Below are 11652 nucleotides of genomic sequence, written 5' to 3'. Positions count from 1 at the left end.
AAAATATAGAAGCAGAGCTTAAACGGGCCCTGGGCAGAGGAGGCTGTTGGAGCGGTTCTGAAGTGAATCTTGGGGAAATGTCTGTTTTGCCAAGAATGGAGCATTAAGGGGAGTTCTGGCAAAAGCCCAGGGTCAAGAACGGCAGGTAAGGTGTGAGCTTCTTCAAGATTACTTAAGAGCTTTTGATCAGAATGTTGGTAAAGTCGCCTGGTGAGGTGTCAGGCAGGAATGAGGACGGCCTCACTGGAAACTGGAGGAAAGGTTCCCTTTGCATGCGCTGGCAAAGAACTTGGTGACCCACGTCCATGCCTGAGGGCTTTGCGGAAGGCAGAACTTAAGAGCAACAAACTGGAAAATTTGGTAGAAGAAATTGCTGTGCAAAATACTGAAAGAGTTGCGGTGACTATTTTTAACCACATCGTAAAAGGAGAAAAAAGAAATTATTTAAGGGTGAAATTTAAGCCGGGCGTGGTGGTATACACTTGTGATCCCAGGACTTGGGAGGCTGAGACAGGAAGATTGCAGGTTTGAGGATAGCCTCAGCAACTTAAGCGAGGTTCTCAGCAACTTAGCAAGACCTAAATTTAAAAAATAATAATAAAATAGGTCTGGGGGTATGGCCTTCAGGTAGAAGGCCCCTGGGTTCTATCCTCAGTACCACACACACACACACACACACACACACACACACACACACACACAAAGTAAAATTTATAATCAACTGGGAAACAGAACTTAGAGCTTTGAAGGATTCAATACCTAGCTAAGAAGTAAAAAATGAAAAACTGTGCAAGAGTATGGCCATGCCACCTTCTGGTAAAGGGATTTGCATGAACGGGAAGGTGCGAGGTATCCAGGTAACGGGAGGAAGACCCCAAAGGCATTTCAGAGATCTCTGAGGCAGCCTCAAGAGAGTACTCCATGGTTCCCAAGAGAAATGAGCATTCACAGCACTGTGCCAGGCACCTCGGGGTCTCTGTTCCCCACATTCTGCTGGGCGCCCCCTGGCCTGGCTCAGCCATCCCAGACGCAGCCTGGACCCCTGCTCACAGGCAGTAAGGCTTGGTGGCATTCAACTGGGGCTGATTCTGCAGGCGCTCAGAACACAAGAGCTATGGGGGCCCGGCTGATTTCACCTCCACTTCAAAGGAATGGTATAAACCGGGTGGAGTGGTGTGTGCCTCTGATCCCAGTGCTTGGGAGGCTGAGACAGGAGGATCGTAGCGAGACCCTTCGCAAATTAGCAAGACCCTGTTTCAATATAAAAAATAAAATAAGGCTGGGTATGTAGCTCAGAGGTAGAATGCCCTTGAGTTCAAACCCCAGTACTAGGAAAAAAGAAGAAGAAAAAGGAGGAGGAGGAGGATAGGAAGAGGAGGAAGAGGAGGAGGAGGAGGAAGAAGGAAGAAGAAGGAAGAAGGAAGAAGAAGAAGAAGAAGAAGAAGAAGAAGAAGAAGAAGAAGAAGAAGAAGAAGAAGAAGCTACTCTGAAGCTTTTTAAGATTTAATGTTAGTTTCCCTGTTAGCTTTTGGACTTGCTTGCAAACAGTTACCCCTTGCTTTTATCTTTCTTTTGAAATGGAAATGTCTATATTATTCTTGCCCCATCGCTGTATTTTAGAAATAGATAACTTGTTTAATTTCACAGTACTGAAAAAAAAAGAAAGGCAGTAAAGTTCGTAATTCAGGAGTAAAGGCCCTGGTCCCTATCCTGTGCTAGTTGAAATTACTTTGCAGAGAGGACTGTAATGATTAGTGTTAATGCGCATGCCCGGCTTGGCTCTTGAAACCCACACAGAAAAGGCGTACCCTCAGCAAGTACCATGAGCTCCGAGTTCCTGAGGTACCAAAGCCCACGGCTTGCTGAGCTCCTGTGCCACAGAGGAGGACCGGTGACAATCTGCAAAACAGCCCCAGTAGGCGCTCACACTGCAGCAAGGATACTGCGCTGCACTTCTGCTCTGGAAGACCCAAAGGAGAAGAGGAGGCTGTCCCTGACCCATGGCACTTAAGTCTTAAACCTAGGGCAAATATGGTCACCACCAATACAAGAGGACCAAGCAGGACATCACGAGTGTTCAGAGAAAGAGAGGTCATTTCTGGCCAGGAATGGCGAATAATCAGGAAAATTAGCAATTGAGCTGGCTGTGGAAGAGGGCAGCCTTAGCTCAGGCAGAGACAGGGTAGATGGCGAGGAGTCCCCTAAAGGAAGTAGAGGAAGAGAAGCAAGCATCCAGGGCTGAGGGCTTTGAACAGGCTACGAGTTCAATTTGCTGTTTTATGTCCGGGACAAAAAGTCACCCATGTCTTTCTAATCTGGACAGTGTGCTGAGGAGGAGTCTGACTTAAGATCCCTGGGAGCCTGGGGGAGCTGGATGGAGCAGGTTGATTAGCTGGGAGGCGAGGGCAACCTGCCAGCTGAGAGGTAATAGGAGCTTGGGCCAGAGAGGTAACATGCCAAGGGGTTTCAAGTCTAGGAGACTAACAGGACAGAGATGCCAGTAGAAAGAGAAGCCAGGAGTCGGGCGTGGTAGTGCACGCTTGTAATCCCAGCGCTTGGGAGGCTGAGACAGGAGGATCACACAGGTCCGAAGCCAGCCTCAGCTACTTAGTGAGGCCCTCAGCAACTTAGTGAGTCCCTGTTTCTAATAAAATATAAAATAGGTCTGGGAGTATAGTCTGGAGGTAGAAAGTCCCTGGATTTCATCCCCAGCACCACAAAAAAAAAAGAAAGAAAAGAAGTGAAAGGAAAAAAAGAAAGAGAAGCCAGGGCCAGATGAAATGGCCCATATCTGTAATGTAATCCTAGTACTTGGGAGACTGAGACAGGAGGATGGCAGGTTCAAGGCCAGACTCAGCAATTTAGCAATTGAAACATAAAAATAAAAAGGGCTGGGGGTGTAGCTTCGAGGTAGACTGTCCCTGGGTTCATCCTCAGTACAAAAAGAAAGAAAAAAAGAAAAGGAGGAAGAGAAAGAGGGAGGCATTAGGGGGAGCGGCTACTTGGGCATCAGCTATTCAAAGTCAGTTATTTTAGCATTAGCTCATCTGGGTCAACTGGCAGAACTCCTAAAGAGAGGTTACAGAAAGCAGGTGTGAAGCCGAGAAATGCGGAGAGGGGACGAAGCCCAAGGAAAGGAGGCACTGGCCATCTCTCCAATGGTCTGTGCCATTAGTAGGTAAGCTTCCCAAGAAATAGATTAAAATAAAATACTAAGGAAGCTTCCTAAGAAATAGATTAAAATAAAATATTAAGGAAAACTTGCATTCAAGCATTGACCAAATAGTTACATAAATCTTTTTTAAAATGAACAAAGTCCAAGAACTGAAAATTGGAAGTTAGGGAGGTCAGAAGGACCGGACGAGGATCTGCATCAGAGAAAGGGAGGTCCTCTGTGTCTGTCTCTCTGCTACACACACACTCACACGCATGCACGCACACGCACACACAACTCTATATTTTCTCTCACAACCCCAGGGAAGTATTAGGATAGCACCGATCATGTGGTAGCCCTAGAAATAGAGAAAAAAGAAGCCAGGCATGGTGGCGCACGCTTGTAATCCCCGCGCTTGGGAGGCTGAGACAGGAGGATCGCACCGGTTCGAAGCCAGCCTCAGCTACTTAGTGAGGCTCTCAGCTACTTAGGGAGACCTTGTTTCCAAATAAAATATAAAAAAGTCCTGGGAGTATAGCCCGGAGGTAGAAAGCCTCTGGGTTCCACCTCCAGTACCACTAAAAAAAAAAAAAAAAAAAAAAAAATAGAGAAAAAAGAGGTTGTTTTGTTTTTTGTTTTTGTTTTGTTTTGTTTTGTTTTTTGCAGTAACGGGGATTGAACCCAGGGGCATTCTACCATTCTACCTCCAAACTACATTCCCAGTCCTATTTTTTTATTCTTTATTTTGAAACAAGGTCTCCCTAAGTTGTGGAGGGCCTCACTAACCTGTGACCCTCCTGTCTCAGCTTCCCAAGTACTGGGATTACAAGCATGTGCCCCGCCCCCGCTCAGCTTTTTTTTTTTTTTTTTCTTTTTTGGTACTGTGTATTGAACCCAGGAGCACTCTACCTTCAAGCTGTATCCCTAGTTTGTTTTGTTTTGTTTTGTTTTTGTGGTACTGGGGATGGAACCCAGGGGCTTTCTACTTCTGGGCTACACTCGCAGCCCTATTTTTTCTATTTCATTCAGAAACTGGGTCTCACTAAGTTGCTGAGAGCCTCACTAAGAGGCTGAGGCTGGCTTCGAACCTGTGCGATCCTCCTGTCTCAGCCTCCCAAGTGCTGGGATTACAAGTGTGCACCACCACGCCCAACTACCCCTAGTCTTTTTTATTTTGAAACAGGATCCCACCAAGTTGCTGAGAATCTTGATAAACTGCTAAGGCTGGTCTTCAGCTTGTAACCCCCACTCAGCCCACCCAAGGACTGGGATTACAGGCATATGTGCCACCACACCCGGCCTCCCCCCGCCCCTCTCTCTCTCTTTGCAGTTTTGGGGATTGAACTCAGGAACATTTTACCTCTGAGCTACACCTCCAGCCCTATTTTTTATTCCTTAGTTTTGAAACAGGGTCTCACTAGGTTGTGGAGGGCTTAAGTAGCTGAAGCTGGCCATGAACCCAGATCCTCCTGTCTCAGCCTCCCAAGTACTGGGATTATAAGCGTGCGCCACCACGCCCGGTTTTTGTTTTGTGTATGTGTTTTGAAACAGGATCCCACTAAGTTGCTGAAAATATTGCTAAATCTCTCTCTCTCTCTCTCTCTCTCTCTCTCTCTCTCTCTCTCTCTCTGTGTGTGTGTGTGTGTGTGTGTGTGTGTGTTACCGTGGATTGAACCCAGGAGCACTCTTCCTCCAAACTACAACCCCTGGGGCCTTTTTATTTTTTATTTTTTTGAAACACGGTCTTGCAAATTGCTGAGGATGGACTCCAATCCACAATCCTCCTGTCTCAGCCTCCCAAGTACTGGGATTTCAGTCCTGTGTCACCATGCCTGGCTTGGCTTCTCTTTCTTAACCTCCCAAAGAATGCCAAGGCCCTTTTCCTCTTCTAAAGGACCCAGGTCATTCAGACATGCCAGTCAACAGAGAATGGCGATTCTTCCCGTGGGGACTCCCTTGAGGAGCTCCATAACCGGGGGTGGGGGCACAAACAGCCCTCCCTTCTGATGTGGTTCCCCTGCAGGCCGAGGGAATAAGATGATTCCTTGGTCGCTGGGAGATTAAACCCAGGGGCATTTTACCTCCACGCTACAGTCCCAGCTCTATTTATTTTGAAACAGGGTCTCGATAAATTGCCAAGGCTGGTCTCAAACCTGCAATCCTCCTGTCTCAGCCTCCCAAGTGCCCAGGTGTGGCCCACTGCAGCAGGCTCTGAATGGCAGCCTTTTTATTCTATTTTATTCACTTATTTACTTATTGTGTGCATGTGTTGTTAGGGCTTGAACCCAGGGGCATTCTACCTCCAAGATACACACTCATCTCTATTTTTTTTTTTTTAGTTTTGAAACAGGGTCTCACTAAGTTGCAGAGGGCCTCACTAAGTTCCTGAGGCTGTCCCAGAACCGCGAACCTCTAGTCTCCACCTCCCAAGTACTGGGATTACAAGCGTGCGCCACCACGCCCACTAGGATGGCTGCCTGTTAACAACTACAGGTGCACACAAAGCTCCGACCTGCGCCACCTGGCCCTCAGTCGCCTGTGACCTCCGGCTTCACACCATGACCACACGATGACCACACTACGGACCAGGAGCCCAACCCAAAGAAAGGTCCCTGCCTCTGCCTTCCACAGCTCCGAGAAGCCTGATAGCCAAGCTCGGCCACTGTGAGGCACAGAGCCCACTCCCTTCTAACTCCCACCCAGGATAAGGATAAATCAGAGATGCTGACCGTCAGATAACTTCTGGGGAAACTGAGGCAGAACGGCATGAACATAGGAATCCTGGCTCTTAAATCTGCAATCCATCCACTAGGTGGCAGTAACTCCCCAGGCTGCCCCCATAGAATAGAGTAAGGGGTGAAAACATCTTCAGTAATAACAGTTAACATTTGCAGAACTGACACTCTGCCAGGCATTTGATCTGGATTTTATCATTCCGATCTCATAGCATGAGAATGAAATTTCTTGATTCTGATGCTATTAATGTCTCATTTATAGCATTTGCCAAATGCTCAAACGTTAATAACAGATTCTTCATCCTAATTATCATGCTTCTGCTGCCTCTCAATCTACATTTTTCTATATATCTTAAAATAATCCATTATTTTTCTTTTTAAGAAAAAATCAGCCAGGTGTGGAGGCACACGCCTATAATCCCAGTACTCGGGAGGCTGAGACAGGAGGCTCACAGGTTCGCGGCCAGCCTCAGCTACTTAGTGAGTCCCTCAGCAACTTAGTGAGGCCCTGTTTCAAAATAAAGAATAGCCAGGCATGGTGGAGCATTGGGGAGGCTGAGACAGGAGGATCCTGGTTCCCGGCCAGCCTCAGCTACTACTTGGTGAGGCCCTCTGCAACTCAGTGAGACACTGTCGCTCAGAGGTAGAACGCCCCTGGGTTCCATCCCCAATACCGGAAAAAAAAAAAAAAAAAGAAAAGAAAAGAAAAGAAAAAATCTGAGTGTCAGCCTCTCCTACCCACATTGCTGTGTGACCTTCAGCAGGTCAGCTGTCCTCTCTGGGGTCCCAGGGAGGGAGGAGGAGCTGGCCCAGGAGCCGCGCCTCTCTGATCTGATCTGTGCCACCCACCCAGCACTCACTTGACTGCGGTGGTGAGGCGCAGCGGCCTGACGCCGGGCGTGGCAAAGCGCAGGGTGTTCATGTAAGCCACGTGCTGCAGGGCGTGGTTGAAGGTCTCCACATCGTCCCCCTCCAGGGTGAGCAGGGACTGCGAGGGGTTCACGTGGACCTGGGCCCCAGACACAGACACGGCTGAGAGCGGGGCGGGAGGAGGAGGGTGAGGCCGGGCGCAGGGTGGAAAGGCGGGCAGAGGCCGGGGCCATGCAGGGAAGGCGAGGGCTGGGGAAGGGGCTATACCTTCATGCCTTTGCCCAGGCTCTCGAAATCCCTATAGTCCAGCCCCTCCCGACATGCATAGAGGCACTCGATGACCTCGCGGTTCTCCAGGCGCCCTGAGCGCACGCTGAAACCAGCCAGGTAGCCATGAAAGTAGTGGTGGGTCGGCAAGGGGTCTCCTAGGGCAGGAACACAGGTGAGAGGCAGGGGCCAGGGGACCAAGAAAGGGGGAGAGGACCAGCAGAAGACTCGAGGGAGAAAATGAAAAGAGGAACGCGGGAGAGGAGAGGGCTAGAGGCGAGAGGAGTAAAGATGCGGGGCAGGTTGGAGGAGGGGAGAGATGAGACGGAGCGTGCTGGGCGAGGCTCTGGGTTCCAGCCCCAGCACCGAAAAAAAGAAAAAGACAAGATAAAAACCTGGTGGAAAACAGAAGCGACGGAAATGAGGAAATTTTCCAGGAGGAGACCAAGGGAGAGGAGAAACCACAGGGAGAAGGGGAGCCCGGGAGAGAGGCTGTCTTGACAGTGTGACATGCGGGGGAGACCAGGGGGATGTGTGTGAGCTTCACAGATGCCCAGCTCTTCCCTCCTGCGTGTCTGCCTCCTGCCACGTGGAAAGCCGGCAAGAGAAACCCTTTACTGCATTCTGTGTGCGGGAGGAAAAAAGAAAAGCACCCAGAATCCAGCCAAGGGCCCCCAGTCCTGTCGGCCTGCTCAGAGGAGCCAGCCCGGGCCTTACTGTTTTGCTGGCTGGCTCTGCCCCCTGGTGGCTGTGCTGGAATAAGCGGCCAAGAGAAGCAGCCGCTGGTCCTGTGCACTGAGTACCTTGGGTGGTGTCTGTACTGTTATCTCCTCCCTTTTCTTTCTCTTTGTTCTTCTCCTCTGTGGACAAAACAAAGCAGCAGTGAGCTGGGGCTGTGGGGACAGGTTGATGAAAAGGAAAGGACCTAGCTGAGCCCTCTCGCTCAGTCCCAGCCCGGCTTCTGTCCCAGCTCTATTTCCCAGGCCTCTGTCATAGACAATCCCTCAGAGATGTCGTACAGGAAACACCAGGGCTCTGATGAGGCACGTACACATGTGCTCTCCGAAGAGAAAAAGGAAAGGAAGAAGTGGCTTAAAAGTTCAAAGATGCAGCCAGCCATGGTGGCACAGAACTTGGGGGGCTGAGAAAGGAGGATCGTAGGTTCGCGGACAGCCTCAGCTACTTAGTGAGGCCTCCACAACTCAGTGAGACCCTGTTTCAAAATAAAGAATAAAAATTAGGGCTGGGGATGTAGCTCAGAGGTAGAATGTCCCTGGTTTCCATCCCCAGTACCACACATACACAAGAAAAAAAAGATTGCTAAGCATGGTGGTGCATGCCTGTAATCCTAGGGCCTGGGAAGTTGAGACAGGAGGGTCGTAGGTTCTAGGCCAGCCTCCACAACTTAGCAAGACTCAGCAGCTAAGTGAGACCCTGTTTCAAAACAAAATAAGCAGAGCCGGGCGTGGTGGCGCACGTTTATAATCCCAGCATTCGGGAGGCTGAGACCAGAGGATCGTGGTTCGCGGACAGCCTCAGCTACTTAGTGAGGCCCTCTGCAACTCAGTGAGACTCTGTTTCAAAATAAAGAATCAAAAATAGGGCTGGGGGTGTAGCTCGGAGGTCGTATGTCCCTGGGTTCCATCCCCAGACCCACAAAACAGACAAACAGACAAATAAAATAAGTAAATAAATAAAAAGGGTTGAGGATGTAGCTGGGAGGTAGAATACGCCTGAGTTCAATCTCTAATACCACACACACACACACACACACACACACACACACAGTTGGGAAGATTGACAGCAGGGCACACTGATGCACGCCTACAATCCCAGTACTCGGGAGGCTGAGGATCACGGTTCAAGGCCAGGCTCCCCTACGTAGCAAGACCCTGTTTCTTCTTCTTCATCGTCATCATCAGACAGGGTTGGGGATGGTCAGGCTCCGAGATTGAGCCCAGAGCCCCCCTGGGTCAATCCCCAGTATCTCCTTCTCTCCCCCGCCCCAAAAAAATAATCAAGAAGATTAATGAAGTGCTCAAGGGTGACTTCCCCAGCAGGGGAATGGACTATGAAAACTGTCATCGCGCCAGGCGTGGTGGCGCACGCTTATAATCCCCGCGCTTGGGAGGCAGAGACAGGAGGATCGCGCAGGTTCGAAGCCAGCTGAGCGCGCTGGCTTAGGAGACCCTGTTTCCAAATTAAAAAAAAAAATTTATATATATATATATATATATATATATATATATATATATAAAATAGGTCTGGGAGTGTAGCCCGGAGGTTGAAGGGCTTTCAGGAACCCCAGTACCACCACCAAAAAAAAAAAAAAAAAAGAAAACTGTCATCGCTTTGGGGGAACAAGATGAGAACTGGCTGGAGTTACAGAAAGGGAGATCCTGGGTTCACCTGAGAAGGAACTTCCTCCACTTAGAGGTGATGAGTCAGGAATGGGAGGGGGTGGCGGAGGCCAAGGGAGCTCGCTCAAAGCCACCCAGCCAGGCTGCAAGGCCGCCCTGGCTCCTCACCACCCACCTCCCCTCGCCTGCCCTAACCCACTGCATCCACGCTGAGCAGCTCAGGGGGACCTACCGGCCCAGCAGGCCCCAATCATGAGCGCAGGCTCCCTCCGGGGCGGGTGGATGAGGCCGTTGTCATGGATGAGGGCGGGGTCGAAGGAGATGCCGTCAGCATAGAGGGTGACCGTGGGGAACTCCAGGTTCAGGGCGTAGTGGTGCCACTCCTCATCGCAGACCTGGGGGGACGAGGGCAAGAGCCTCTCAGCTACGGCCTTTGCAGGGAGCTCGGCCCAGGCACCGCCGCCTCTCCTGAGACAGGACAGTCCTGCAAGTTCCCCGTTCTCCCAGCAGCGCTGCCACCCCAGCTGGAGGAAGGGCACCCTTGTCTACAATCTATCAAGCAGGCAGCCTAGTTGAGAAAATCATAAGCATAGCCGGGCGTGGTGGCACACACTTGTAATCCTCGTGCTTGGGAGGCGGAGACAGGAGGATCGCACTGGTTCAGAGCCAGCCTTGCTGGCTTAAGAGACCCTGTTTCCAAATAAATTATATATATATAAAATTTATAATATATATTATATATAATTTATAATATATATTATATATATAACTTATTATATATATATATATATATATATATATATATAATAGGTCTGGGAGGCCGGGCGTGGTGGCGCATGCTTGTAACCCCCACGCTTGGGAGGCAGAGACAGGAGGATCGCGCAGGTTTGAAGCCAGCCTTGCTGGCTTAAGAGGCCCTGTTTCCAAATTTTAAAAAAGTATAAAATAGGTCTGGGAGTGTAGCCCGGAGGTAGATGGGTTTCCAGGAACCCCAGTACCACCAAAAAAAAAAAAAAAAAAAAATAGGTCTTGAAGTGTAGCCCAGAGGTAGAAGGGCTTCCAGGAACCCCAGTACCACCAAAAAAAAAAAAAAAAAAAAAAAAACATAAGCATAAGCCAGGTAGGGTGGCACAAGCCTGTAATCCCCATACTTAGAAGGCTGAGACAAGAGGATCACAGGTTCGGGGCCAGCCTCAGCAACTTGGTGAGACCTTCAGCCACTTAGCAAGACTCTGTTTCAAAATAAAAAGATCCAGGGTATAACTCTTTGGTAGAACTCCTCCCCCACCCCCACCCTCCAGGTTAAATTCTCAGTAACAAAAATAAATAAATAAATAAATAAATAAATAAATAAATAAATAAATAAAAAAAAACTGTAAACATAGAACCAGGCACAGTGGTCTGGTACCCGTAATACCAACTACTCCAGAGTCTGAGTTAGGAAGGTCTCTTGAACATAGGAGTTCAAGGCCAGCCTGGACAACACAGAAGACTCCATCTCAAAACAAATTGCTGGGCGTGGTGGCGCACGCTTGTAATCCCTGCGCTTAGGAGACAAGACAGGAGGATTGCGAAGGTTCGAAGCCAGCCTTGCTGGCTTAAGAGACCCTGTTTCCAAATTTTAAAAAAGTATAAAATAGGTCTGGGAGTGTAGCCCAGAGGTAGAAGGGTTTCTAGGAACCCCAGTACCACCAAAAAAACAAACAAACAAACAAAAACAAATTAGACAGGCATGGTGGCACACACCTGTAATCCCAGTACTTGGGATGCTGAGACGGGAGGATCTCAGGACTGAGGCCTGCTTCAGCAACTTAGTGAAGCCCTTGGCAACTTAGACCCTGCTTCAAAATCAAAACTAAAATAGGACTGGGGTGTGGCTAAGAGGTAGAATGCTCCTGGATGCAGTCCCCAGCACCAAAAAATAATACACTATTTTTATTTTTATTTATTTGTGTGTGTGTGCTTGTCTGTCTGTCTGTCTGTCACTGGGGATCAAACCCAGGGGCATTCTACCTCTGAGCCACACACATCCACAGCCCTATTTTATTTTTATTTGGACACAGAGTCTCACTAGGTTGGTGAGAATCTCACCACTTTCTGAGACTGTCCACAAACCGTGATCCTCCAGTCTCAGCCTCCCAAGTACTGGGATTACAAGCGTGTGCCACCACGCTGGGCTAAAAAAAAAAAAAAAAAAGGTATAAACACAGAACTGTGTTGCGAATAAATTTTTTCAGAATGTATTGCTGTATTACATGTACAGCAC

At 49.0% G+C, this 11652-nt stretch overlaps 1 protein-coding gene across 1 annotated transcript in view; it reads right to left on the bottom strand.

Moving 5' to 3' along the window:
• Positions 1–11652, bottom strand: part of CLSTN3 (calsyntenin 3) — a gene marked incomplete at both ends in the record, with an annotated part of 34956 nt that overhangs the window by 13934 nt on the left and 9370 nt on the right. The window contains 4 exons of the mRNA XM_080705967.1: positions 6750–6898; positions 7027–7184; positions 7830–7886; positions 9619–9781. Of these exons, the coding sequence (XP_080562093.1) occupies positions 6750–6898; positions 7027–7184; positions 7830–7886; positions 9619–9781 (527 nt within the window). The remainder of the gene's footprint in view (positions 1–6749; positions 6899–7026; positions 7185–7829; positions 7887–9618; positions 9782–11652) is intronic.

This window comes from Muscardinus avellanarius (genome assembly GCF_963383645.1).
Source record: "Muscardinus avellanarius genome assembly, chromosome: 11".
Classification (NCBI taxonomy): domain Eukaryota; kingdom Metazoa; phylum Chordata; class Mammalia; order Rodentia; family Gliridae; genus Muscardinus; species Muscardinus avellanarius.
Note: the sequence above shows the minus strand (reverse complement) of the source record. Positions and strands in the feature narration are given on the sequence as shown.